The sequence below is a fragment of the Sapajus apella genome, unplaced genomic scaffold (genome assembly GCF_009761245.1).
Source record: "Sapajus apella isolate SASKATOON/1434 unplaced genomic scaffold, GSC_monkey_1.0 scaffold21, whole genome shotgun sequence".
NCBI classification, from domain to species: Eukaryota; Metazoa; Chordata; class Mammalia; order Primates; family Cebidae; genus Sapajus; species Sapajus apella.
In genome coordinates, this window is record NW_022436961.1 from 16,055,246 (window position 1) to 16,083,198 (window position 27,953).

The 27,953-nt window shown below is 36.0% G+C and overlaps 1 protein-coding gene across 5 annotated transcripts in view; it reads right to left on the bottom strand.

Moving 5' to 3' along the window:
• DLC1 (DLC1 Rho GTPase activating protein) overlaps positions 1-27,953 on the bottom strand; it is a 522,866-nt gene that overhangs the window by 290,423 nt on the left and 204,490 nt on the right. For 4 of the 5 annotated variants that reach the window (XM_032288334.1, XM_032288335.1, XM_032288333.1 and 1 more), the window contains one exon: positions 21,690-21,830. In XM_032288334.1, coding sequence (XP_032144225.1) covers positions 21,690-21,830 — 141 coding nt within the window. Of the gene's footprint in view, positions 1-21,512; positions 21,831-27,953 lie in introns of those variants that run through there. The other variant, XM_032288339.1, reaches the window with a different exon arrangement.

Consider the following 27,953-nt stretch of genomic DNA (forward strand, 5'->3'; position numbering starts at 1 on the left):
TCCAGCACAATGCATGGCACACAGTAGGCATTCAGTAAATAATTATTGAATGAGTAAATGTAATGTACATAACCAGAAGGTAGTATTGGGCATTTGAAAGCATATTCACTAGTGATGAAGTATTCATAAAAGGATCTAACCAGCCTCTGCTCCTCAGCTCTGAAGATATACGTCAATGCACCTTTGCCAATTGGAGCTCTATAATGGTACATTCTCAAGAGCCAGATCCTCTTGAAAATGCATTCACCAGGAAATGATGGAGGCAGATAACAAATACATTAAAATAGATTGGACATCATGCAAGTGATTGCAAATTGAGGTTTTGCTTATTAGGAAACAGTTACAACTCGTTACCATTTACATGACACCTGTTACTTCTTTAAAATAATTATGTGTGTGTGTGGGGGGGCTTTGTTAGTGGGAAATAGAATACTAAATGCCTGGAAAAAATGGCACTAAATAAAGATAATTTAATTTTTAAAAAGTTTATTCTAAAAGCCCCAGAAAATCCCAAGCCAAAGATTCAAAATCATGCTTTCCTTACTAATTGCTTATAAGGATTAAACATTTATAGAGAGAACTGCAATCAATAAAAAGGATCATTTTCATGAGTAGCCTGTTTACAACTATTTTGTACACAAACAGCAGCATTGTTTGAGGATTGGTAGTCAGTTCACTAGCACTCCAAGAAAATGTCCAAACAAATTCTTCTGTGTTGACATGGAAGAACATCACTTCTTCAGAGACGCCAACACAGTGCAGAAATCCCTCCTTTAAGTGTTTGCATTCATCACTGATGAAACACTGGGGCTGACTTGTTGACATCTGAGCTACTACAATTATCAAATGTAGTTCATGAACTTTCTGTCATAGTCTAACTAAGCACTAAACTATTTCCTCATCTTCTTGAGTAGAAAGGAACACGTCACTAATAGAGGAAAGTTCACGGCATCCCATTTAAAAAGAAACAGTTATATTAACTCATCTTAATATTTTGTTTAGTGCAAGAGTTTTACTTATACAGAAAAGGGCCTATATGGTAAGTTATTTAGAATGTAGAGAAACAAATTTGCCACAAATATATGTCTTTATAATTTATAATAGTGTTCTTTAGAATATCCCTACTAAGGCAAGAGAGTTGAGTGCCCGCAAACAGCATGCCCAGCAACCACCAGGGGTTGGCTCAGAGAACAGCAACAAGGAAGCAGCTATAGAAAGCGGCAGACATGGCTGATCCCAAACACAAATGATGATTTATTTTTATTTTTATTTTTGAGACAGGGTCTCATTCTGTTGCTCAGACTAGAGTGCAGTGGTGCGATCACAGCTCACTACACCTGCAAACTCCTAGGCTCAAGCGATCCTCCTGCTTAGGCCTCTCAAAGTGCTGGGGTTACAAGGGTGAGCTCAACCCCAAATGAGAATTTTTAAGATGGGTGCAAACAGGAATGACTGAATTACGATTCTTTTTCTTAATCCTTGTCTTCCCAGATAATGACCACATTCATTAGCGTCATGTTGGATACAAAAATGTGCTGTGGGCTTTTCCCTGATGATAAAAGCCTCCTTCATCTTTGGGTTTTCTCGGAGGTTGAGTATTTTAGGCTTTCTGAGAACTTGATTATAAATCACTCCTTATCTTGTTCTAGGATATGCAGAACAATGAAGTCCTTTCTGGGCTGGTGATCCCTTCATCTTCTTAGTTAAACCCAGTTGTCCTGATCTGTTCCCTTTCTCAATGACATATGTGTCTCTGTTTAATACACTCTAGTACAGAAGATACCAGAATTTGAGTCAGCTCAATAAACGATTTGCCGTAGGATTTATACACCATACAAGTATACTATTTAAAATGCTATTCAATTCACCAAAATAATTATATGTATTACTTTCAGAAAGTGTGTCCATTATATAAATAGAGGTATAAAAATGACTGTCACTGGGAGAGGATTTTCTGTGCCTTAAATATTCTGCTAAGAGATTTACTTCCACAACCTTACTGAATCTTGATGAATACCTTTAAAATGGGCTAGTTAAATATTTAATTAAAATGCAAATATTTTTAAAACTAGCTTAGCACAAATAAAAAAGAGAAAAAAACTTATAAGCTTAAACTTAAAGTGTGTTCCACTGTATAAAATATTAATGTTATAATCCTGTGTTGTTTTGTTTTATAGACAATTTAGCATAATTTCCAGGTTTGCAAAGATGTCATCTAAATTTGATTGTTTTCCAAAAGCCTCCAAGAAAACAAAAAAAGTGTTAATGAAGGACAAATTATAGGGACACATAATGTGGCATTTTTCTGCTTAAGAAGCATGTGTGGAAATGCTATAAGCGAAATAACTGTATCTGCACTTGATGTATAATTTTTGATATTTAAATTGAGTCTTCTGAAGTAGGTCTCAGAATAAAAGTGCAATGTCAATGGCTGTGTAGTTTGCTAAGGATTCAGATTTGCTACAGTGGAGCCCTCTAAATCCAAGCTTCGACTTGTCTTCTGACAAAGAAGGCCAAAGGTCATGCCAAATCCATCTCAAATTCCTTAAATCTTCTATCTAAATGGGCTATTTTCAATGATGACTTCTTTTTTTTTTTTTTTTTTTTGCCATGAAATGAGAATTAAAGGAATCATTTATATTTGTCAAAGCTTGGTCATCATTCGAATTCAAAGAACATAAAGTACAGGTACCACTTTAAGGAATAATACCTGGCAGAGTATTATGCTTTTGTTAAAAGAATACAGGAGAAAAATATGTATATGTATCTATATGTCAACATCCTCTACAAAGTATCAGGGAATAAGGAGATCTAGCATACTTCTTAGAGTGACTTGTAGATTTCAGATTTTCTCCTAATATTTTCACATGCATAAAACCAAAAACACTTTAAATCATGCTGCTCCAATTCCTCTTCCAAGAAAAAGCACCAGAAAGAGGAAAAGCTGTTCCCACATTGTCTTAGTAGCATCTGCTAGCTGAAGGAAATTGTTTGGCTGTGAGGAATTGATCACATGAATTCTTAGGCTTCATGTCTGTGTACTGGCTCCCGTTTTCTCTTCCAGAGAATGTGGAAAACATTTCACCTTGTCCAGTAAACACCATAGAGCAATGAACGTAATCATTTACTTGCTTTCTTTGAATAACGGGAAAAACAGTGAGGTGCTGCAAGTGAAATAAGTCCAAACTGGGACATTCTCCTTCCTCTATTCTAAGTAAGCACTTTGGTAACGAAATCTTGTGTGTGACTTGGTGCTATAGGAAACACGGTTGTCTCCTGGAATCCCACCCATCTATGAGGCATAGAAACCCCTCCTCTTCACCCTGCCTGCAACCAACCCTTTTAATCAGGAAATTTTGAACATGGGAAAGGCAATACAGTTAGAGCAGAATATGTGATTTTGTTAACTAGAGAGTTAGAAATATTAAGAAATAAGGCAGGTAGGTAGCTCAGAAAGAGTGATTTGGTTTTTTTTGGATTTGTAAGTAGCAAAAGGGGAGCTGAAATTTAGAATTATCACTAGGCTTTGTGTCTTTCTGTAGAATTCTGCTTCAGGTAACACTTCAAAGTTTTGGAAAAGTAAAGCCCTGCTTCTACCTATAGAGGTGTGAGAGTGACCAAAGCAAGATCAGATGGCTCTTTTGAGCCAACATTTAATCCTAGCTCTTGATGAGTAACTCCAGTCTGTGGGTCTCAGTGGGTCAGGGTTCTTCACCTGTTCAATATTGGTTACTGTGGCTCATTTCATGGCTATTTCGTGTGGATTATATGTGTCAGCAGGTTGTAAATATAAAGAGGGGAAGGAAAAAAAGAAAATCTGGTGGAAACCATGAGTGACAAAAAGCAGTAGCTAATGAATCTTTTGGACGCTTCATACTTTTGCACTGTGATTTAGTAGTTTTCGGTTTGGATACATTAAAATCTCTTTGCTGGAGTAAGTTAAGTGTGTTTCAATGAGGATTTGCAGGGCTTGGCTAAAAGAATCCACTCAGTTGTATATTCTCAAGTCCAGAGAGAGTATCTTATTTCTGTTTGAATTTAGTGGTTAGCATAGAGATCGACACATATAATATCTCCAATGTTTGTTAAATGAATGAAAAGGAATGAATTTAGAAGTGCGGAAGTTGGAAGTAATCATGCATATGTATATGAAAACTAGCCCTTTAAATTACATATCCTTTGATAAATAATCTAAAGGTAGTCACGAATATGAACAATTCTATGACAAGAATTGCCAGCTATAAGTGTCTGCTTTGTTGTAAGGAGGACAGTTATTGAATAAGTGTTTTTATAAAATACTATAAACATATTTTTTCAAGGTGAGTTACCTTGAAAATTAAAGTTTGTATAAATGAAAAGAGCAAACGTACATCAAAACTGCTTCCTTATCCTAAGGCATCAATTTTTAGAGACATAGAGCAAAGTCAAATATTCCCTTAGCTATACTTTCATATGCATTCACTGTGTGATACACATTTTTATAACATTACAAGTCTTGAAATGTATATATTTTCATAACATTAGAAGTCCTGAAACACCTTCTGTGAATTTAACCTCTGGAAATTTTTGAGCAATCGTTTAAAAGCCTATAGTTTTGGAACATTGGAGGCATAAATCTTAAATAGGTGGCGCTTAATGACAAAAGGGAAATGTGTGTAAATCTATTTCAAGTGTCTCTTTGTGTTTGTGAAGTGATATAACTTGACCAGAAGATGGCAGCATTCTGAAAGGAAAAATAAAAACAGGAAAACAAAAAGCAAGGTGCTACTACACTTTACATGTTTTTATTCTTTGAAGTTTTAAGGATGTTACTATTTTAATTAACGTTCATCTTTTCTTGGACATTATCCTTTTCAAAGTATAAGACGTCCTAATTCCAGGAAAAAAATCTTAGTAATTGTAAAAGTCTACCTGTACTTTTTCAACAGAGAAGAAAGTCTGAAAGACCCAGCAGTTAGCTAAAGATGACAGAATTTTAAGTTAGGGATGAAGCTCAGGATTCAAATATAATGTTTGAAAAGAATACATATGGCAATCAAACTGATGATCCAAGAAGAGTTTAAATATGTTAGATTTTTCCCTAAAACTCTGCATTGGGTGGAGGAACATTCTTATGCATTATAAAATACGTTGTATAAAAACACAATTTAAAAAACATGAAAAGATTTTTCTACAGATATTACATATATATTTATTGAATTATTTCACTTATTTACAAACCTTTTAAAACTATATATTCTTATCTTAAAACTATTTTAAATTGAGACACCTGATTACATGTATTACTTTTGTTTGTAACAATATTGAAAGTCTTTCATTAGCCTGAAAGATTAACAGAACTTCCATTATGTGCCTAACTTATTAAAACTTTGATTTAATTTAATTCCAGAGATGCAGAAAGGAGCATATAGTTCATGTACTTGTAATGTTCCTTTCAATTCATACAGAAACTATAATTACAGATAATCCCCTGTGACAATATTCCTAAACCAATTAAGGGGTAACGTTGTTTACTCTGTATAATTCAGAGATATGCTAAAAATAAGGATATATAACAAATATATAATGTTAACAGTAATGAATATATTGAAATGATTTTATTTTTTTGCCTCAAGCTTTTAAATAGCATTAGATATGTAATAATTGTTTTCTGGTTTGATGATAACATTTTAATGAAAGTTTTCACAGGCATTTGGTTAGAAAAATTGTATTTACTATTCCAGTGTTTCTGAAATGTCAAAAAAAATGGTTCTTTAATCTTAGTCTAAATGTAAGTATGTATCCTTCGGGCCCATTCCTGTGTCCACGCAGATGAAAAGTCAGAATTTGTCCTTTTTACTTCCCTAGAATCAGCTTGACCTAAATCCCTTCACCCATTCCTGATCTCACCATTTGAGACCCAACAACAGTGTGGATGCTCCTTGATTTACAATGAGGTTATGTTCCATTGAATTTATCATAAGTCAGAAAAAAATCTTACATCAAAAATGCACTTAATACACCTAACCAATTGAAGATCATAGTTTAGCCTAGCCTGTCTTAGATGTGCTTAGAACACTTACATTAATCTACAGCTGGGTGAAGAGATCTAACACAAAGTCTATTTTATATCCTATGTAATTTATTGAATACTATAATGTAAGCATATTGCTTTTGCACCATGCTAATGTAAAAAAATTCTAAGTCAAATCATTGTAAATTGGGGACCCTCTTTACCTACTTCTGAAATCCATCCTTATTTTTTATTTTACTTTAAGTTTTGGGGTACATATGCAGAACATGCAGCTTTGTTACATAGGTATACATGTGCCATGGTGTTATGCTGCATCCATCAACCTGTCATCTAGGTTTTAAGCCCTGCATGCGTTTGGTATTTGTCCTAATGCTTACCGTGGAATACTATGCAGCCACAAAAAAGAATGAGTTCATGCCCTTTGCAGGGACATGGATGAAGCTGGAAATCATCATTCTCAGCAAACTGACACAGGAACAGAAACCAAATGCTACATGTTCTCACTCATAAGTGGGAGTTGAACAATGAGAACACATGGACACAGGGAGGTGAAATCCATCCTTCTTAATCCTAGAAAGTTGCTGATGTTTCTAGATCTCAAGTGCAAACTGAACTTTATATAACCTTTCTGGCCAGGCACCATTCATTCCTTGTCATTGGACCTATTCCTCACCACTGTTCCCATAAAAGTTTGGGATGGAAGATAGTTTCATTAGCACTTGTTAGAATTGAAGAAGAAACCAAGATCCATAATAGTAAATTATGTCATAAAGACCACAAATAAGAAATTAGTTAAAGTCTGGCAAACTGATAAACACATTTTATTCTCCCTGGAAAAATACTTGGATCCATTTTAAAGAAGTCATCCTCACTTTTTTATTGTGTTCAAATTTATTTGTATTTGGTTCAATTGTAAGTGAATATTCAAACTATTTTGTAATGTTTTAACATGTCACCTGACCAGCATGTGTTCCAATTTAATGTTTTAAAGAAAACCCATTGTTTAATATTCCCCTTCCTCCACCTTTTTGTGGATATAAATTCTATCTTCAGTAGGGCCAGTTATGGAATTGAAGAGTGATAGTCATCCTACTTTGGATTGTACATACCCATGTTTAGTCCTATTTAAATATAGTTTTAGTGAATGACAAAAAAAAATACCATATAACCTAGAACCTGTGGTTTTACATTCCTCGGAAGTGTTCTTATCTCTCAGATGGCAGTAGAGATGAAATGTGCTCCTGGTACTCATAAACACAGCTCAGAACACAGCTCCCTGTGATCAAATGTTAAAATTAAAGTTTTGACCCAAACCTTAAGGGGACAGATTCAGTGTCAAAATAAGTAGTGAGATGGATCAAGCTGCAGTGCTTGCAAGAAGTATTTGGAGGAGACTGCATTTAAAAACTCAATTCTCCTGCCCTCTTACAGGTTATAATAGGATCAAGAAGCAGAGGATTTGGGAAAAAAGTGATTTGGGATTTTTGTATGCAATGAAAACATTCACTTCCAACACACCTTGCCCTGTAGGGAAGGGTTAATATGATGCCTACCCTCATTTCAGGGCTGACGAAAGGGACTTCAAAGGGACCTTATAGACATGGAAGGCTTGACATGTGTCCCTGTAATGTGGGAGACACAGAAACCTGACCTGGCTTGTTGGGGTGTCTAGCTGGTAACAAGCCAGAGGAGGTGCGGCTGCATTAGTATCAGCTGAATTCTTAAGTTTGACTGGAAACTGGCAGTGCTCGTGTTTCTCATAGACCAGCGATGTATCACATGGCATCGTGTAAGGGCCTGTCCCTAGGATTGACTAGAGGTGTAAAGAAGCCTCAGCTAGGAGGAGATGAAAGTATTCACATATCTCTAGAGGTTATAGAAAAAGTAACTGACCTGAAAAAAAGAGGGGCAAAGACCCTGTTAAGGAAATTACAGGTGTGGTAGCTAATCTCCACTACATCCTCCGATGATCTTCATGTCCCAGTAGACATGTCTGGTAGAATACCATCTCACATTGATTAGGATAACTTGTATGACCAGTAGAATATAAGAGATGTCTTGTGTGTGACTTTGAAAGCTAGTTCATCAAAGGCACATTAACTTCTGTCTTTGTCTCTTAGAATATTCACTGTGGAAGAAGATAGCTGCCATGATGTGAGAACATCTTGGTTGCTTCATAGAGAGATCCAGGTGGAGAGGAGCCAGTTTGCAATCACATGAGTAAACTGTTTTGAAAATGAGCCCTCCAGCCGCAGTCAAACCCTGAAGGCAGCATCATGAGAGACCCTGTCCTAAACCTACTTGAACCAACCACTACTGAATTCTCAATACATGCAAACCGTGGGACAAAATAGATGGTTAGTTCTGTTTTCAGCCATTAATTTAAGGGGGATTTGTTATGCAGCAATAGATAGCAGCTGTGGATTTTTGGGACACCATGACAAAAAAAACACTTAAAACTGACAAACTATGATAGGGACTTTGAGACTGGGGGGCAGGTGAATGCTAGACAGATGTCAAGAGTATACTATTGAAAGGACACCAAACATGCTCTTTGCATAAGCCAAGTAGCTTTTAAGGGGGTTTTCAGTTAAAGCTTAAAGGAAAATGAAGAAAATGTTATTAGAAAAATGGAATCGTGGCCGGGCAGGGTGGCTCACATCTGCAATCCCAGCAATTTGGGAGGCCGAGGCAGGTGGATCACCTGAGGTCAGAAGTTCAAGAAAAATGGAATCCTTTTTATTTAAAAGAAAAAAGTTTAGCAATATTGTTGTGTGTGGAGATACAGAAAGTAAAAAATGTATCTAAAGAACTTAGTGATCTAGATAAGGAGATTTCCAGGCTTGGTTAAAGGTAATTTCTGAATTCTTGTTACAAATACTAAAATGAAAGAGGAGAGAGATAAGCTAAAGGAGTGTTACAATATAAAGGTGCCAGAATTTGTTGGACTCAAAAATAAAACTTTTGTTTCTTCACAGCCTTTCCAGATAGCAAATGATACTACAATAAAGAAATAAGAAAAAATCTAGATCACACTCAGGAAAATATGGCCTCAAAATCCTTTGCTAAGACCTCTGAAATATCTGAGATGATACCTCAGAGAACTATTCAGGCAGTTCTAAGTCCTCCAGAATTTTTAAAAGACACTTTACAGATCCCGTACATTTAAAAAAATAGGGCTTAAAAGGAGTATGAAGACAACATCTTTCAGAAGCCTCAACAGATGCATGAGGTAGAAAAAGACATATCTTGATGAATTTTGTAAGTGTGACTTTTGTGTGACGGAGTGAGCCCTAATAAGATACAAAGAAATACACCGAGTTTAAAGAGATCCTATTAGCAGAAACACCTCTAGCTTGGCTCAACAGGTTTAGAGATAGTGAAAAATTAATAGAGGCCTTTGGACCACCAAATTGTCACAGACAGAAAGCAAGATGAGAAATCAGCTCACTTGCAGACATTGGGCATTTCATAAGAAAAAGGAAGAATGACTCAAAGGGCACAACATCTCACAGGAAGGAACTGGTGGATCAACACCAGGAAATAGTTGGAATGATTCTAGTCAAAGACCTTCAAATGTGTGCCCTGTTGTTTTTCAGGATTTCTACAGACCAGTGATACTTACATGCCCTCTGTTTCCTCCTTTTTTTTTTTTTCCACTGAGACAGTCAGTGGTTGTTTTATATTTTATTTTATATCTGCCATACCGTTGTATGTTGGGTATGTTTGCAGATGTTCAGAGAAAGAGGAACTATGCCTGAGGGGCTGTGCTTGAGGAAGTGTACCTGAGACCTGCTGAGTCTCATCTGTGCCTGGATCTAATTTACTTAACAAAATCTTGAACTTTGAACGGATGCTATCTTTTTGGGGTCATTTGGAGCAGGTCAGTGCTCTTGCATGCATTAGAGACATGACATATTGTGGTAACCAGCTTCTAAGTTGCCGCTCAATAATTCTCAATTTTATAAACATGCCCTTGTTTAGACCTTTTCCAACATTGAACAGGGCTTATTTCTGTGACTAATACAGTACAGAAGATAAGACAGTTTGACTTCCTTGATTTCTTTCACCTGTATTGGTGGAAGTCAGGTGCCACCACATGAAAACACTCAAGCATCACCATCGAGAAGAAAGACATGGAGAAGAGCCAATGTTCGAACACCAACTTTCCAGCCACACAAATAAGCCAATTTGGAAATAGATCTTGTAGCCTTGGTGAAACCTTTAGAGGACTACATTCCAGCAGACATCTGACTGCAACCTCATGAAAGACTCATACAACTAAGTTGCTCTTAAATTTCTGATATACTGGGGAACTGTGAGATTTGCTGCATAACAAACCTTCTTTAATTTAATGGCATAAAACAGTACTAATCATTGATTATCAGTTTCAATGGTTTGTATGAATCAGGAATTCAGGAGTGGTTTGTTCAGGCAAGATATCTTATGAGGTTATGTTATTGTTATTTTAAGCCACTAAGTTTAAATTTAATTTGTTACACAACAGATAAATGATATAGCAGACAAGAGATTAATATCTTGTAGACCTACAGATGGCGTATTTTCATCCAGTGAGAGAACTTTCCTGTTCTTGTCAGGCCCCTGCTCCCCATCACAAAGCTGCTAGCAAGTGATGTATAGAATGAGCTAGAAAGAAAAAGGAAGCAGAACTCCTACCCAACAATCTTCCCTGGATGCAGGTAGACACCTACCTTAAGCAAGACAAAACCGGACAGAGGAGGGAAATCTTGCAGGTATAGGAAGACTGAACTATTGATTATTATAGGGATTAAACATCTTAGCTTCTGAATCAATACTATTATATTTTGGAATTTAAAATATTTGTGTTATGGAAGAATATTTGGTAAGAATCATGAGAGTTCCTGAGTTTTTGTCTTAAGTGGGAGGGTCCAAGTAGCTGACATGGGATATTCCTAGTGGTAAGTGTAAGAAAAAAATAAATTTTCATTGTGATTGGATCCCATTAAGTGATGTAAATTTAAGAGAAGCCTATGTTGCTTGGAGAACAACAAAATAATGGAAAGGATGATAAAACTTCCCTGAATAAAGCTAGCCTCTGTCTTTCTTTCCACCACTGACAAACACCCTATGTTTCTATCACCCTTTGATCTCTTCTCTCCTCCACAATCTGAGTCTATTATTCCACTTGACTTGTAGAGTTCTAGTTTTTAAAAATGTAAATCAAATCATTTTGTTTTCTTGTGTAAAAGCCATCTTCACATTTCCCTTAAGATGTATATATTTTTTTAAACAAAACATTGAAAGTTCTCCACAGACTCTCCCAAAAGTCTATTCTAGCTACATTTTCTGCCAGTTGGAGCTACTTTCAGCATAATTAATTCAAATTAGGTTACCCAATATCCCATGAACAGACTATTTTTCTCTCTCTCTCTGATGTTTTTACATGTTACTCTTCCCGTTTCTTCACCTGGAAAACTCCTGGTCATTGTTGAAGGTCACATTTTATTGTCATTTTTTCTGGGATGTCTTACCACCTGAGAGTTTTCACCGTTTCCTTTCTTGTTTTTCCTTTTTCCTTTTCCTTCTTCCCTCCCTCCCTCCCTTTTCCTTCCTTCCTTCCTCCCTCCCTTCCTTCCTTTTTCTTTTTTCTTTTCTTTTCTCTTTCTTGTTTTTTTGGACAGGGCCTCCCTGTGTTTCCCAGGCTACAATACAGTGGCTATTCACAAGCATGATTTCAGCACACTACAGACTTCACTTCTGGACCTTAGGAATTCTCCTGCCTCAGCCTCCTGAGAGCAGTTGGGACTACAGGCTCCCACTCTTTCTAACATAATGTATACATATCTTTAGCATTTAATTATTTGGTAATAACTTTAATTTGGCACTCATTGTGATGTCATTTCATAACCATGTGTCTGGATATCTGCTGCTCCTGTCAGAGTGTGTAGCCCAGGAAGGTGAAGCCTGGCTTGCGTGGTGCAGCCTTCAGAACTCCCAGCCTCCTCCTCAGGACCAGTGAACCAATTCCGCAGCAGCTAGGCACAGTGGATGCCAATGGCTGCAGCTGATTTCCCTCTTGGGAAAGACTCTAGACCTGAAAGAACTGCCCCACTCAACGTTCCAGCCTTTCTAGGACCAGCCTAAAGTCATGATTGGCTGGTGCAGGATGCAGAGGTCCAGCCTCCTCACCTTAATTTGCAACAATGGTGAAAGACCACCTAGGCTTCAGAGCTTTCCAAGAAATACACGGAGGCTGCAGTTGTCACTGCACTGTAGCTGAGTTCAACTCTGTCCCCTGCTCAGTCTACCTTCCTTACGTCCACTCATGTCTATTTGTTGAGAACACTCACCAATATACCTTTCCAGGAAATTCTTGGTCTTTGAGTCTGATTCCAGGAATTCCAACCATGTCATGCCCCCTCTTTATATTTTGAAAATTCTATCTCAATACCCAGCACAGTGGCTTATGCGTAACTCTCTAATTGGTTCTTTATAACTTTCTTTTTAAAAAAGTGGATTAGGTCTCATAATCTAATAATGATAATGTTCAAAAACTTGATAGTGTTTGAGTTCAACTACATTATAAATTGAGAAGGCTCTGTTTAATTAAAAATGTAGAATAATATCATAAAGTCATAAGAGATTAAAAAGCCACATTATACATGTTTTATAATTTTGTTGTTTACCTTTGGATTATCTTACCTTAAAATAAGGAGTTCAATTATCTAATAAATGTAAGAAACATTTGACATTACTAGTAATAAAAAAGCCCTTTAACAAATATACAATTCCTTTTTGGTCTATATAACTTCATAAAGGAAGATTAGAAATGCAGACCACAAAGTGTGTAGAACCTCCTGCTGTTGTGTGTGTATGTGTCTCTAGCATTGGACTTAATACAAAAAGAAAACTACAAATATAAGTAGGAGAATGATCTCATAATTTTGATATATGCACAAAATGCTAAATGTGAAATTAAATACTTGGTTAACTTACTTGGGAAATATCTTTAAATGGAAATTCTACTAATTCTCAATTCTAAATGTTCATCTTCTAAAAAATCATTTAAAATTGTGACTTAATTACACACACACACACACACACACACACAAACACACACTGTAAAAAGTAGTGTCTAATGATCTTTCTAAAACCCAATGTTTTAAAGTATTGAATTTGTTCTACATTAAAACTTCAATGATTTGGGCCAGCAGAACCCTAGACTTGGGCTAGGTCTAGTTGCTCTAATCTGGAGTCTGCTATCTTCTACATTTTGTTTGTTTGTTTGTTTCTTATTGTCTGTCCAGCCCAGGACTCAGAACTCACTGATGAAGAAACTTTGGAAATGAATGCAATGCCTTAGCAGCAGGAAGTACTGGGGCAACTTCATGGGATGCTCTTGGAAATGAAACAGGCTTATCTCAGAGCCTGCCTGGATTTTAAAAAAATATTATCCAACATTTTCCTCTCCCTTATAATTTGTTTAGTCTACAATTTAAACAAATTTATGCCATGGATAACTCAAAGAACATCTTATAAAGAAGGCCAATATATAAAAGAGATAAAACTTAGCCTGGCTGGGACAGGTAGAGGAAGGCAGTTTTGGGAGTCTCCTAGAGTGCATGGTAGAAGTGGTCCTGATTTATTTGGTTATTAGTGCTTGTTTGCATCATTATCTGCATTTCACATTATGACTAATTTGGTAAATGCTTACCTAGTAAATTACTATAATCCTGATACAAAGATGGGGGTCTTCAAAATGAGCAAACAAAACAACAATAGAACACAGGTAAAGCAATCTACAGTAAAGAGGAAACAATTTGAGTCAAATTTCATAACATCAAGGGATTTTCCTTTGAAGGAATGTACTGATTCAGGAGGCCATCTAGATTATACCAGTTTGTTAAAGTAGAAAGACTAGAGAATCGCTAAAACACAACAATGACAACAAAAATCTAAGGAGTATAGACTATTGATTTTAAAATAAATGAAACTAGCACATAATATATTCATTAAAAACCCAAAACAGTCAGGGATACAGGAGGTTTTCAAGTGATGGTGTCTCAGGACTCCATGAGGATACAGAGTAAACAACTCCTTTACTTTCAAATTTTTGTTGCAAGACTACTCAGATGGGTTGGCTGATATTTTTATTGTTTCATTTTGAAATTCACTGTGACTGATTCATCCCAAAACTATAGTCAAGAAGGCCCTCTGTGTAAACTTTGTATATTCACATGCAATCTTTGCTTAAACATTCGATGACTTCACCTGTCTTTAAGAAGTGAGCACAGAGGCCATCGAATGCCTGGGACAATTAATTATCAGTCTGTTAGCAAGAAGGTAGAAAAAGATGGGAAATGTTTAATATGTAAGTAGAGCTTTGTGACAACTAGGCTTTGAAATTAATAAAGTGAAGACTGTGAAAATGGCTTACCGGTTATTATTAGTCCTCAGTGCTATGAATTATACTCTCGGTTGCTGTGATGTGGCATGATGTTGGCTTCCCATTTTATATTGCCCAGAAGTAACTGGCAGTTGTTATTTCTCTTGGATGAAAATATGAGTTGAATTCAAGAAGTCACACTGGCACATGGAAAAACTAAATTTTTCTCATTGTAATGATGATAACATGCAAAGTACCAGTCATATGACTAAAATCTTAGGTTGCAGGGATGATTTTTAAATGTTATTATGCTGTTAATCTACTCAATTCTAACTGTCCTATCATTCATATGTTCCATTTTCCCCATATTTCTTTGGGCTTTGTGAATTCTGCTGTAGATACTTACTTAACCAGATTACTACAAACTAAACACAAGGGAGAAAAGCAAGTTTGCCAGCTCCTCAAATTATTTAAGTATCATGTGTTCAGAGCTAAGTGTGACATATAATCAAGATACAAGTCATTCTTGATGAAATGAAATTCCAAGATTACGTGGAAAGATGTATATGGGGAAGTGACTGTGAAGATGAAATAACCCATCCCAGACAAGACTGTCTTAACATGTAAATGGATTGGAAACAGACGTCAGTATCTTAAGAAGAAATTAGAGAATTTTGAATGTTAAATATAAAAGTAAATGGCCGTGGAAATGTTTCTGTTTTTCAGATCCAAAGTTAATGAATTACACATTTACTGATTATTTCAAAATCCAGACTAGGTGAATGAAATCCTCTATGCTTTTAAATCATAGAATTCTAAGAAATATCACATTATAATAATCACTGAACAATTTCCTTTATTGAAACATTTTTTTCAGCTCTCTGGTGGCTCAGTTTTTCTTAAACAGCTATAAATTTTGCCTATTTTTCTTTCTCATAAACCAAGAGGAACTTACCAACAGAAGCAAATCTTTCTTTAAAAATACACATACTTTAATGTAATTGCTTTGTCATGACAAAATGAAGTTGCCATATTCAAAAGCATTACATCCAAACATTCTTTTCTAAGACTATTACATTTGTGTTTAAATTTGCTAATTAAAAACTGTACTAATTCAATTTTTTTTTATGTTTCTGAAGAAGTTGTCTAAATTTTCCTTAAAAATTCCATGTATATCATTTTTTCCTTTAGTATATTGACTATTCCTCAGGATATGAAAGCTAATAATAACATATGTGGCATTATGAAATACTATTTAAATTCCAGCCAATTTTATATATTTATTACCTTGAATTCTTTCCCCAAGACTTCAGTGAAAATAAACATTTGCAGCGTCTACTTGTAGAAGACAGTACTTTATCCTTCAGTTTTGTTTTAAATATTGAACAGCATTAGGGAAAATTACCAACCTTCTTAAAAAAATTCATCTGATAACGATTTAAGCAAACATATAGTTTATAATAACATGGTAAAACAAAATAAAGCTATCACTAAAATTTTGCCTTTGAATTTAATTTTAAATGATCCTTAAAAATTATGTGAAAGGTAGAATCTCCATTTTTTTCAATTTTAATACCTCTCATTAATATATCACAAGCACAATAAGTTTAGCTTAATAATCATATGTATGGGATGGATATGTGATTGAATTTAGTTATATAAAAACCTGGTTTATATTGAAATTACTAATGGAAAACTTTGGTCATTTTTCTTTTGTTTTTGGATTAATATTATTTTTGCTTATATGTGGTATAGTTGGAACAAATACAAATGACGTTTTATAGTTTCATAGAAGAGTCAGTTTTCACATATACATGAAGCATAGCCTGAATTGTTGCGAAGGTAATACCATGCAATGATCCATTAGGAAATAAATCCAATTGAGATAATTCTTGTCAATGTACCTGCAGTGTGTTTATTATTTGTAGCAAAGACGTTCACATGTTCAACACTGGGTTGCTTCACTGAATAACTGAATGAACCATGAAAACTCAAATGTAGCATTTCTTTATGGGGATTTGCACAGTCTTTGAAAATCTAATGGAGTTCTTGACAGTCTTCCCAGAAATGTGTAAATGTATAAATATTAAAATTATGTATAAAATATGTAAAAACATGCATACATAAATTATCCCTACATAATTTAAAATATAATTTTTACTGGTTCAGGAATTTAGTTTGTTAATAAATTCCAAAACATTTTTTTTTTTCCTAACCCTTTGTGGCTAATTCATCATGGGTTAATGTCACATTCCCAATCAGACTGTCCTAGAAACCTTTAATAAATAACTCTTCACTGAAATAGTATTTTATTGACATTATAATTCTTATTTTTAAGCAACCCTACATGGAAGTTTACTTTTTCAGTAGCAATAATTAACAAGTTGATTATTGTTTGTAAAAGGTACCCATTAACCTCTGTTCTCCTACCTTGTAAGCTTTTCTGTTTTGAAACTCAGTTTCAGATCATTCCAGAGCTGAAACTCCTATCTCAGATACAAACAAAACCACACTCTATATTGGTAACAATGAATAAATCTGCGTTTGTGGTTTCTGTGTTTATCCTGAGCAACAGTTTTGTATATAATTAATAAATATAATTTATACTGAGAGATTATCTCATGACTCCATAAGAACGTAATTATTAATTTGGTTCCCTTTAAAAATTCTACTGTATAGTTAAGAATTATTCAACACAGGCTTTTGGAAAATAACATCAAAATAATGTTTCAGAAAACAACATCACATGTTATTTTTGGAAAACAGCATACAATATCTGATGTGAATATATATGTACACATTCAAGTACATAAATATATACATATAATCTATTTCACATGTGTGTATACATATACATATGTATATACACATTCATACACATACACACATACGTAAACATATATATATAAAATCTGTGGTGGATGCATGATTTAGAAAGTGATGTTAGAAGCATGTGACCTACCCTATGCTTTGATAAGCCAGTCAATGTTTTTTATTGTTTGGTAAAACTCTTCTTGTGCACTTTGAGCATTCAAGTATTAGTGACATCTTGTTTCTGATATAATAACAGCTTAAACCAATTTATGTTAGTTCTGAATCCAGGTGGTGAGCCTGTGAATGCCTGCGTAGTGTAGTGTTCAGGAGCCATATCCTGTGTACCCTTGATGATGTTCTTGGTTGCTCTACACAGTAGAATGCTTGATCCTCCTTGTTCCTTTAGTTACTTATTTTACAAATAGGATATTTTTCTTGTTATCTGGGGCTTGGCCCTTTTCTTCATAAATATTTGATTAATAGTGATTTAATGAATATCGGCACTTATAAGTAAAATATCTTTAGGAAAAATAACCACAACAAAACCTTTCATGAAACAACCCTATATTAATTAATACCAAGAGCAACTCAAGCCACTGAAGACAGAGTGATATCAATGTACTGTTCTATGGTGAATCAAAGCACTTTACGTAAAATGATACAGTGGCTCACGAGTTGTTTATGGAAGAGTCTAGTATGAAAGACATTGTGAAACTGTGTGAAAAGAACAAAATAGACTTTAGGAGAGAAATTGATGAGCTTGGAGACATGACAAAATGGACATCTTTTTTTGTTTTGGCAGTGGATAACCTGCCTTTTAACTTTTTCACTTTTTTATGAAATACATCTCAGAAATCTACATTAATGCTTAATTTTCAGCATGATGTATACACAGAATTAATGAAAAATCTGAAGATGACTCATTGGTCCTATTCTAAGAATAATTTTAAAAGAAAAATAATCTTATTGAAAAATAGGCGTTTAGCAACCCAGAGACCTTACACACAAAAGGAAAGCCAAATTTCTGTGGTTGTTACTGTGGTCACCACTATAAATAGATTTCATAGCAGCAAATTAAAGGTAACCTTAATTATGGAATGAAGGTAGGCATGCTGTAAAATTGTGCCGTTACAGGGAAGAGGGTTAGTTCATTATAGTTAGATGTATTCAGTAGGTGTTCTTAGAATTTCATATTTCTACTTAAAACTTTTGTTTATGGTAAAAGGAACAGCTCTGTAGGATATTACAGTTTTTTCTCTCTTCATAAAGTATCTAGACTATCATTATATATCATTTATTCCTTAAGCTCCAAATTGTGACGGGAAAGTATCTATTTAATCTCTCACAGACAAAATTCTTCATTCTGATAGTCCAACCATAAAATTGATCCATGGCCCAAGAATTACTTTTGAACTGTAGTGAAAAGGGTGTACCTAAAAGAATAGCAACACCAATAACAAGAAAAAATAAAATGCTCATACACAAATTGAAACAATTATCCCTTCACAACAAAAGCATAACTTCATCCATGTCCCTGCAAAGGACATGGCCTCATTCCTGTTTATGGCTGCATGGTATTCCATGGTGTATATATACCACATTTTCTTTATCCAGCCCATCATTGATGGGCATTTGGGTTGGTCCCATGTCTTTGCTACTGTAAATAGTGCTTTAATAAACATACAGGTACATATGTCTTTATAGTAGAATGATTTATCTTCCTTTGGGTATATACTCAGAGCTAATGGGATTGCTGGGTCAAATGATATTTCTGTTTTAGACCCGTGAGGACTTGCCACACTGTCTTCCAGAATGATTGAACTAATTTACATTCCCACCTTAAACTTAGATGACGAGTCGACAGGTGCAGCAAACTACCATGGCTGTTTACCTATGTAACAAACCTTCACATTCTGCACATGTATCCTGGAACTTAAAGTAAAATTAAAAAATAAGAAAAATAGCCTATTTTTCAAGTTAATCTTATTATGGGCCATTTTAAAAAAGAAATTTCCTAAAAGTCAATTGTCCTTGACGATGGAACATTTCTTTCTGTGTACTTTTCATGACCTGCTGGAGAACTTTACTAAATTATAGTCCAGTAGCTGGACAGAGCTGTATGTGTAGTTGCCTAACTCTGATTGTGCAGTTTAGTAGTCCTGCAGGGGAATATTTTTTTGAAGGCGGAGTGAACTGCATGACGATTCTCATTGCTCACTGGCTGATGAGTTGTGGCATGACTAGGAAGCTCTGCTTGTATTTGCAGATGACAAGTCACACCTGAAGAGCTGGATACTACTCACATCCAATTTTCATCAACATTAACACATTTTCAGTAAACATTTGATTTGGAGTACATAAAAATGTTTTTCTGTTCAATAATCGATTTAAATATTTCTTAATTGTGATTGTGGGGTGGTGAATTGATATGGCAAAACATTAAAAATTTGAAGAAAGATTCCATCACTCCAACCAGTTAAAATGCTGGGAGAACTGATGAGTTTATGTTTCTCATAAAAAAATTTTACCAAAAATGGTTACCATAAAAATATATGTGTACTTCTGTGTAACTATATTGACCACATTTATCAATATGGGGTTACTGAAGAAAGACTGCACACATTCTTCAACACATTGTTATGAATTATGAGACACTCACTGAAATATGCATGTTCCAAGACAGAAAGTGGATACCATTGGTAATTATAGGAGGGAGAAAAGAACTGGCAGGGAGGTCACATTATTGTTGACTCAGATTTTTCAGTTTACCCCAAAAAAGCATTCTGCAGTATCTTGCCAGTTCCTCCTATTCCCAATATAGGCAATATCATAGCCTGTATAGCATTTCATTGCATTTCACTCTTTACATACTTACCTCCTTTTGCTGGATATAAACTGTTTAAAGACAGGGAATATGTGTTATTCCTTTCCAAGTCTTTTCCATGTAGCATAGCACATGGCATATAGTAGATGTTCAATAAATATTTATTCCATAAAAATGTTTTAGATATAAATAACATAGAGAATTTAATCTTCATGCAAATATTTAAACCATGCATGCCTGTCATTTAAATGATATATTTTCATTCTTTTTGCAATTGCAGCATATCTATCATGTTTTAAAATCAGAGCATTGTCTTTTGAGAGTCCTATTTTAGACTTGACTTTTATTTTAAAGGCAGTGAACAAGCAATCAAAATTTGTTTCTTTGTGTTAAGCTAACGGGCATAAAAAAATAATATGACAGTATGATTTTCACTAAGAAAGGTTATTTTGGAACTACTGGGATTTTAGATATTTGAAGTAGTAATTACTTCCTCTATAAACATTACCTTTTAGAGTCAAATACTACTTTCCTGTTGCAGTTCAACTTTTTCCTTAAAGGAAAATATCTTGTATTCACAATTTACACGCAAAGCATTTGAAACCAAAGCAGTTTGCTCCTTTCATGGCGTATTATTCCATGTGGTAATTAGCCTTTTCATTTGTTTTAATAGCATTGTAAGGTCATACAATGCTAACCATCATCATAATAATGCTAACCATCATCATAATAATGATAGTAGCTTATATTTATTCAGTATTCATTATCTGCCAAGCATTTCACTAAGCATTTTTTATATGTGCTTTGTCATTTAATCCCCAAGGAAAATTTTTGATGTGGCTGATTTTATATCTCCTTCTATATAAGCCTATTATCTATCTATGTCTATCTTTATCAATCTAAATATCTTTATATCATTATCCACCTGTCTACAGTCTATCTCTAACATCTCTTTATCATGTATCCATCCATCCATCGTCATATGTCATCTGTCATTTATCACATCTCAGACAATTTTCTAATTGGTAAGCAATGTGGTCAGGATAATAGCGTAGGGAAAGCCATCTCCAGATTTTGTAATCTTGGTTCTTTAAAGCTCTGAGTATCCAGCAACTGAATTTAATTAGCATGTTTTGAATAATTCTCAAACCATGACCTGTTTTAGTGAAGTACTTGTGTTATCATTTATAAAACAACAGGCCGGACATGCTAACTCTCACCTGTAATCCCAGCACTTTGGGAGACCGAGGAGGGGTGGATCACCTGAGGTCAGGAGTTCAAGACCAGCCTAGGCAACGTGGTGAAATCCCATCTCTACTAAAAATATAAAAATTAGCTGGATGCAGTAGCACGTGCCTGTAATCCCAGCTACTCAGGAGGCTGAGGCAGGAGAATTGCTTGGGCCTGGGAGGCGGAGGTTGCAGTGAGCTGAGATTGCACCATTGCACTCCAGCCTGGGTGATATAGTGAGACTCCATCTCAAACAACAACAACAACAAAAAAACAACAACATATGTTTCTAGGGTTGTACTTCATTAAATAAATTAAATATTATCAAGTCACTACAGCTAAGATTCCAACAGTATTTTTTTCTATATTGAATGAATATCAACTCTTACCTGATGTTCATCAACATTTACACATAGAGGCCGTTATCATTTAGAACTTACCGTAGTCTTGGGTTTGGTTCCAGAATTGGCCACTGGGGTGGAAGATGGTAGGTCGATGGACTCAGAGTTAGAAGACAAATTTACTTGTGTCTGATTTACTGAAACGGCATCTGCTCCACTTTCAGATCCTGATTCCAGGTCCTATTAAAAACAAATGCACTGATATGAAGGACGTATGAATGTTCTCAAATGCCCTTCTTCCTATCACCAGCAATTTGCCACTTTTTCCTTCTCCCAATGCACACTGATACACTGAAGAGCTTCTGACAGCTGACACTGACGTATCACACATAATCATGCATTATGTTGTAATAACCATTGTACTCATCAGAGGGTCTGCAAATACTTGAGAAAGAGGTAACATACTATTTGGCAATTTAACAGCTTAGCATGCATTGAAAGGGCCAGGAGTGTGACTAGCTAGGGCACTGAAGAGAAGTTAGAAGGCAGAAGGCCATAGCCACACCTTCCTTGCTGTGTGACCTTGAATCACTCACTGACACTCCTCTGGCTATACAGTGCTTCCTGGAATTCCTCACGGGGCCACTGTGGATTTCAGCTACAAAGAGAGCTCCCGTTTCTCCTTACCTCAAACTCTTCTATGTTCCTATTCAACCTCTATGGTAACAGCTATTATAGAGGCCTGGAATAGCTTAGCTCAAATGTCTGTCTATGTAATAAACTGAAGGCAGGAATTATGCTTTGTCATGTATCCTTCAATTCCCTTGTTTGAAAATGGGTATGATGATAGTAGGCACTCATGGAGTTTCATGAGCATAAAGCATAGTGCTTGTAATTGGCTGCGAATAAGTTTCATTAAGTGCTAGCCACTCCTATAAATATTAATATCATCATGTTTTCTTAGCAACTACTACATAGTGTGAGGTCAAGACATGTCTGTTGAGTGGATTTAATTACCTGGTAACCTTTGCAAAGGCTGTGAATTTAATATATTGTATGCTTTCTTTGAATTATAGGTGGCTTGCCTTCACAGAGGAATGGTGGCGGAGGGGGGGCGGGAAACGCAGAGGGAATGGAACAAAGGCACCTATCCCTCTATGCTTTTAATCTGAGAAAACTCTGAGTTAAACATCTCTATGTCTCCTCTTTCTGCATCTCAACTTTGCTGTGGTTCACATGGTAAATATCAAGACTTGCACTCCAACCCCCTGGTCTTATGCTTTGCCATTCTCTTGTTTCTTGGGCCTACCTTTTCTTTGTCATTTCTTTGAATACAGTAAGCTTTTATCTACAGCAGGGACTAGGCTCTGTGCTCTTTCTTGTCCCTCATGCCAGTATTTCCCTTTGCTGGCCCCTTCTTGTCACTCCAGTCTCAGCTTGAATATTACTACCTCAGAGAAGCATCCCTTGATGTTTCAAAGCAAAGAAGTGCCGGGCGCGGTGGCTCAAGCCTGTAATCCCAGCACTTTGGGAGGCCAAGGTGGGTGGATCACGAGGTCAAGAATCGAGACCATCCTGGTCAACATGGTGAAACCCCGTCTCTACTAAAAAATACAAAAAAAAGTTAGCTGGGCATGGTGGCGCGTCCCTGTAATCCCAGCTACTCAGGAGGCTGAGGCAGGAGAATTGCCTGAACCCAGGAGGCGGAGGTTGCGGTGAGCCAAGATCGCGCCATTGCACTCCAGCCTGGGTAACATGAGTGAAACTCCGTCTCAAAAAAAAAAACACAGAAAAAAAAAGCAAAGAAGTTTCCTCCCTTCAACTTCTATAGCATATCATTCTCTATTTTACAATCCTCTTTGTTAATCTACAACATTATGTATGTATCTATCTATCCATCTATCTGTCTACCATCTATGAATTTACCTACCTACCTACCTAACTATCCATCTATGCGTTCGTCTCTCTTGTCTGTCTTCCTATAATAGAATCTATGCATCACAAGTGCAGGGACTTTATCACCTGTCTTGTTTACTGATGTATTCCCAGATGTTAGAATAGAGCCTGGCAGATAGAACATGATCATTAAATACAGTTTTATGAAAAAAACAACTAGACTGACAAATATTAATATCTTCCTTAATTCTCAGAAGTAATTTTATAGTTTCTGCTATAAAATTATGTCATCAAAAGCATTGAAACTAAATGTTCTCCAGTTGGAAGGGCACAAAAGACATATGCAGCAAAAAGTAATGTTATACTCTCTAGATGTGTGCATGTGCAAGTGTGTTTGTGTGTGTGTTTGTGTTTGTATGTGTGTAAAATATATAAATCTGACCAAATTTCTGATGCCTTGAATGATTTCAGTTCAGGGCCATGTCTTCTTTTTGTGCATAGAAAAGATCAACATTATACCTTAAAAATATGATTCATTAGAATTTCAAATTGGATCAACATCAAAGAGCCTTAAATAGCAGTTAATTTATCAACATTGAATGCATAGTCATAAGTAGCAGGGAATTTACAAGCCATTTATTTTTTACCTTTAGGTATATTAGAAATATTTTGTATTAATTTCCTGTTTGTGATTTAATTAGATAAATAACAGAGGAATCTTCCTTTTTTTCTAACCATATAATGCTTCCAAGGTGAAATAATAACTTTTAGAAACTCTTCCACCCTTTACTGCATTTTCACCTTTCACAGACAACGCTTTACAACCATTCCCTGCTTCAGGGTTCACCAACTCCACGTGGAAGGTACCATCATCACACAAGAGATGGCAAAGCCAAAGCTTAAAGTAAGTAACTTGACCAAAGTCATATCCCAAGGCAGAGCTGGTATTAGAGCTGAAGTCTGTCGTACCCCAGAATTCAACTTTTTAAAGTAACCACCATGATATTCTGTGGGGGCCTCAAACACAACTAAATAAGTAAATTTTAACAGGGCTATCAATGTGTAGTTTAGTATAAATCTTTATTATTTTCTGTCCTCTGTTCAATTTGAGAAATAACCCAAAAGCTTTCCAAGATCTCTTATATCCACTCCCTCCTTTGAATTTTCCACTGCTACCATAAGCAAACCAAGTAGTGGATAACCTTGGATTATCATCACAACTGCCACCTCATAATTTCCCTGTGACTCCTCCACCTTGCTTTGTATAATTAATCCTACAAGCCATCTTCCTGCAAGACCCCATCCATCAGTGTTACCCTATGCCTCCAATTATGCCAGACAATGGAAATATAGAGCTCTCTGAGGGGATTTTTTTTTTAATCATGGCAGGGACTACATGTGGTGTGGCGTGTGCTAGAAGTGCATATACCACTCGACTCTGGACCAGGAAACTGTGCATTTTGTGATCCATTGGTTGGTCTGATCTGGAGATCACAAGGAAAGGTCTCACTGGTGACCCTCAATATGGAGTAGGGAATGGAAGCCATGGTGATTCCCAGGGAGAATATTCAAAGGCAGACAAAGGGAGAATTGAGTCTAGAACCTGGATATAAGATTTCAGAGGCAGATGCAGGAAGAGGAGCCATTGAAATGTATGTAAAGCAACTGTTGAAGAATAGAAGGAAAAGCAGGAGAGCATCCAGAAGCCAGGAGAGGAGTGAAAGTCAAGGAAGAGAAGCAGTTCAAGCACATCTGATGCTGTGGTGAGAGACTGCACGGGCACTGATGGATGTGTCAGATAAGAGAAGGGTGGGGAGAAATGATGGAACAATAGCCAATAATTAAATCAAGAAAGAGGCTGAGTGTGATGGCTCATGCTTGTAATCCCAACACATTGGGGGGCCAAGGTGGGAAGATTGCTTGAGGCCAGGAGCTCTAGAACATAGAGCTGGGCAACATAGAAACCCCATCTCTACAAAATAATAAAAAAAATAGCCAGACGTGGCGATGCATGCCTGTAGCTCCAGCTATACTTGCTAAAGAGAAAAAGAGTGAGAACTAGTAGGAACAGAGCAAAGGAATTTGAATCTAAGTGAGAGTGCGAATAATTGGTAGAGCAAAGCAGGAGGTGGGAAGGAATAGCGATGAGGATGGAGACAGGTCAGCATTAGATGACAGGAACAACACATCTTTTATTCATGTTAGAGGAGAGAAAGAAGCAAAGAGGCACCTATACCTATTTGCAGGTGTGATGCCAGGACATCTTTCAGTGGTCTCAATTTTCTATGAGTGGAGGAAGACAAGAGTGTTAAGAGGTAATGATGCTAAGAGATAAGTGTAGGTAAAGTTGTTGAATGGCTACCTTGAAATATTAGAGAAGATCCAGGGAGACCCAAAGATACTGCAGAACAGCAGGAGAGGCCCAGTCAAAGGTTGTAGAGTGGTTCTGGCCCGTATGTGTCTGAAATTCTCTATGGTATCAATGAAATATCCCAAGAGACCATCAACATTCCCTTAATTACACATTGACTAGAAAACTAGTCCTAATTCGAACTTTAAAACTATCTGATTATTAGGAAGAAAATGCCCTGTCTAACAACCAGGGAATTCTGGTTCTGGAAATGGAACTTATCTCATTGTAAATAGAAAATCGTCATGTTGGGAAGGCTTTTGTTATAGCAGAATGAGCATAGGCTTTGGAGTCTGACAGATGTGGATGCAAATCTCATCTGCTGGGTGACCTGTGGTAAATAACTTACCACTCCACATCAGTGTGAACACAGGTCAGTTACTCATCCTCTCTCTCTGAAGCTCAAATTTCTCATAGTACGACTGTCAAGAGGTTAAATAAAGTAACTTACATAAACGTTAGCACTCATTAAATACTAATGTCTTCATCTCATCCCCTACCCTCATTTATCCTATGAGATTGGCTGTCTCAGCAAGTTCTAAGAGACTGGCACACTGTGAGTGCCTGGATAAAATGAGGCTTGCAAAGGAGAAAACCACCAGACCTTGGGCTGTGTTGATTCATCAGGCTCTAGCCAATTTGTAAGGCTTTATCTATGCACCCTCCTTTAAATCTTTATCTCTACCTGTGCTTTAATATTTTAAAGACATCCTTAAAGACTATATTATTCTTGATACTTTTTATTATATGAAGAACTAATTCTGGCATTTTCTCATAAATATTCTCAAACTGGGGAGGAATGGAGGGTGATGAGTGTTTCACTGTGTGTCTTGTTCTTCCTGATAAAGTATAAATTCATAGTGAAGTATGAGGGTGGGGCAGAGGCAGTTTGTCTTCTGTATCTGGGTCAGGGCTCCTTGGTAGATGCTCAAGGTCCTAATCCTGCCATTGTAATCCTGTTATTTGACCTCATAATTATCAAAAGGAGTGGAAAGTTCTTCGGAAAAAAATTTGATGATGAAAGAATGTTAAAATTAACTTTAAATTCCAAGGAACATAGATAAAAAACAAAAGGTGACCTAGAAAAACATAAACACCAGAAAGGAGTTTTGAGGGCTTTTAGGATATGTCTTATTCGTCTCTAGCTCAAGGCCTGGTGTGAGTAAGTCTAGTACAAGGGGGAGGATGGAGAATTAACCATCAGTAAGTATGTACTCTGTGCTTGATCCGTGCAATACCTCTTACATACATTTTTTTTTCCATTTATGCCTCCTAATTAGCTATTAGTTAGGAAATAATATCTCAATTTATCACATGAATCTGCAGCTGAGAAATTAAATACTTTATGTTCCCAGAAAGTCAGCTGTAATGCTGGCATTTGAACTCAGACCTTCACACTCCAAAGTTCATAATGTTTCCACTGTATTATTTTGCCTATTCTGAATATATCTCTATTTACAGAGTTAACAGTTGTGATATTCTATGAGATAATGTGTGCAATATAAAATCCAGTTTACATTTAAATGCAGGCAGAAGAATTTGTATCAAATACTTTGATATGTAACAGTTATATTTCAGTAGGGGCTCGAATTTATATATATGATTTTCTACTGCTTTGATCTCAGGTAAACACAAATTTCTTGACTTAATGTGTTTATTCTTGAATAACACAAGTTTTGGATGAATTGAAAACTGATTCATAGGTTAATTATAAGTAAACTCAACCATCACGTTTCCTAGATCTGTACAAACTAAGCCATTTAATATGATGTTGATAATAAATATGTAAACCATATAGTTGATCCTAGAATCTGTCTTCCAAATTTTGAGTGTTAGACTCTCAGGGGAGTGTTTGTATTATGTAAAATTGATGCATGATGAAATGAAGTTCTTAGCTCTGTCTCTTTCACTGTATTTCACTAGTGAATTTTAGAGTTTTCTGAAGTTAACATCATCTAAATCCTTTCTTAGAGTGTGCTGGGTTAGTTCAACTAGCATCCATCCATCCATCCATCCATGTAGCAAATCTGTAGTAAGCATCTTCTACATGCAGTACA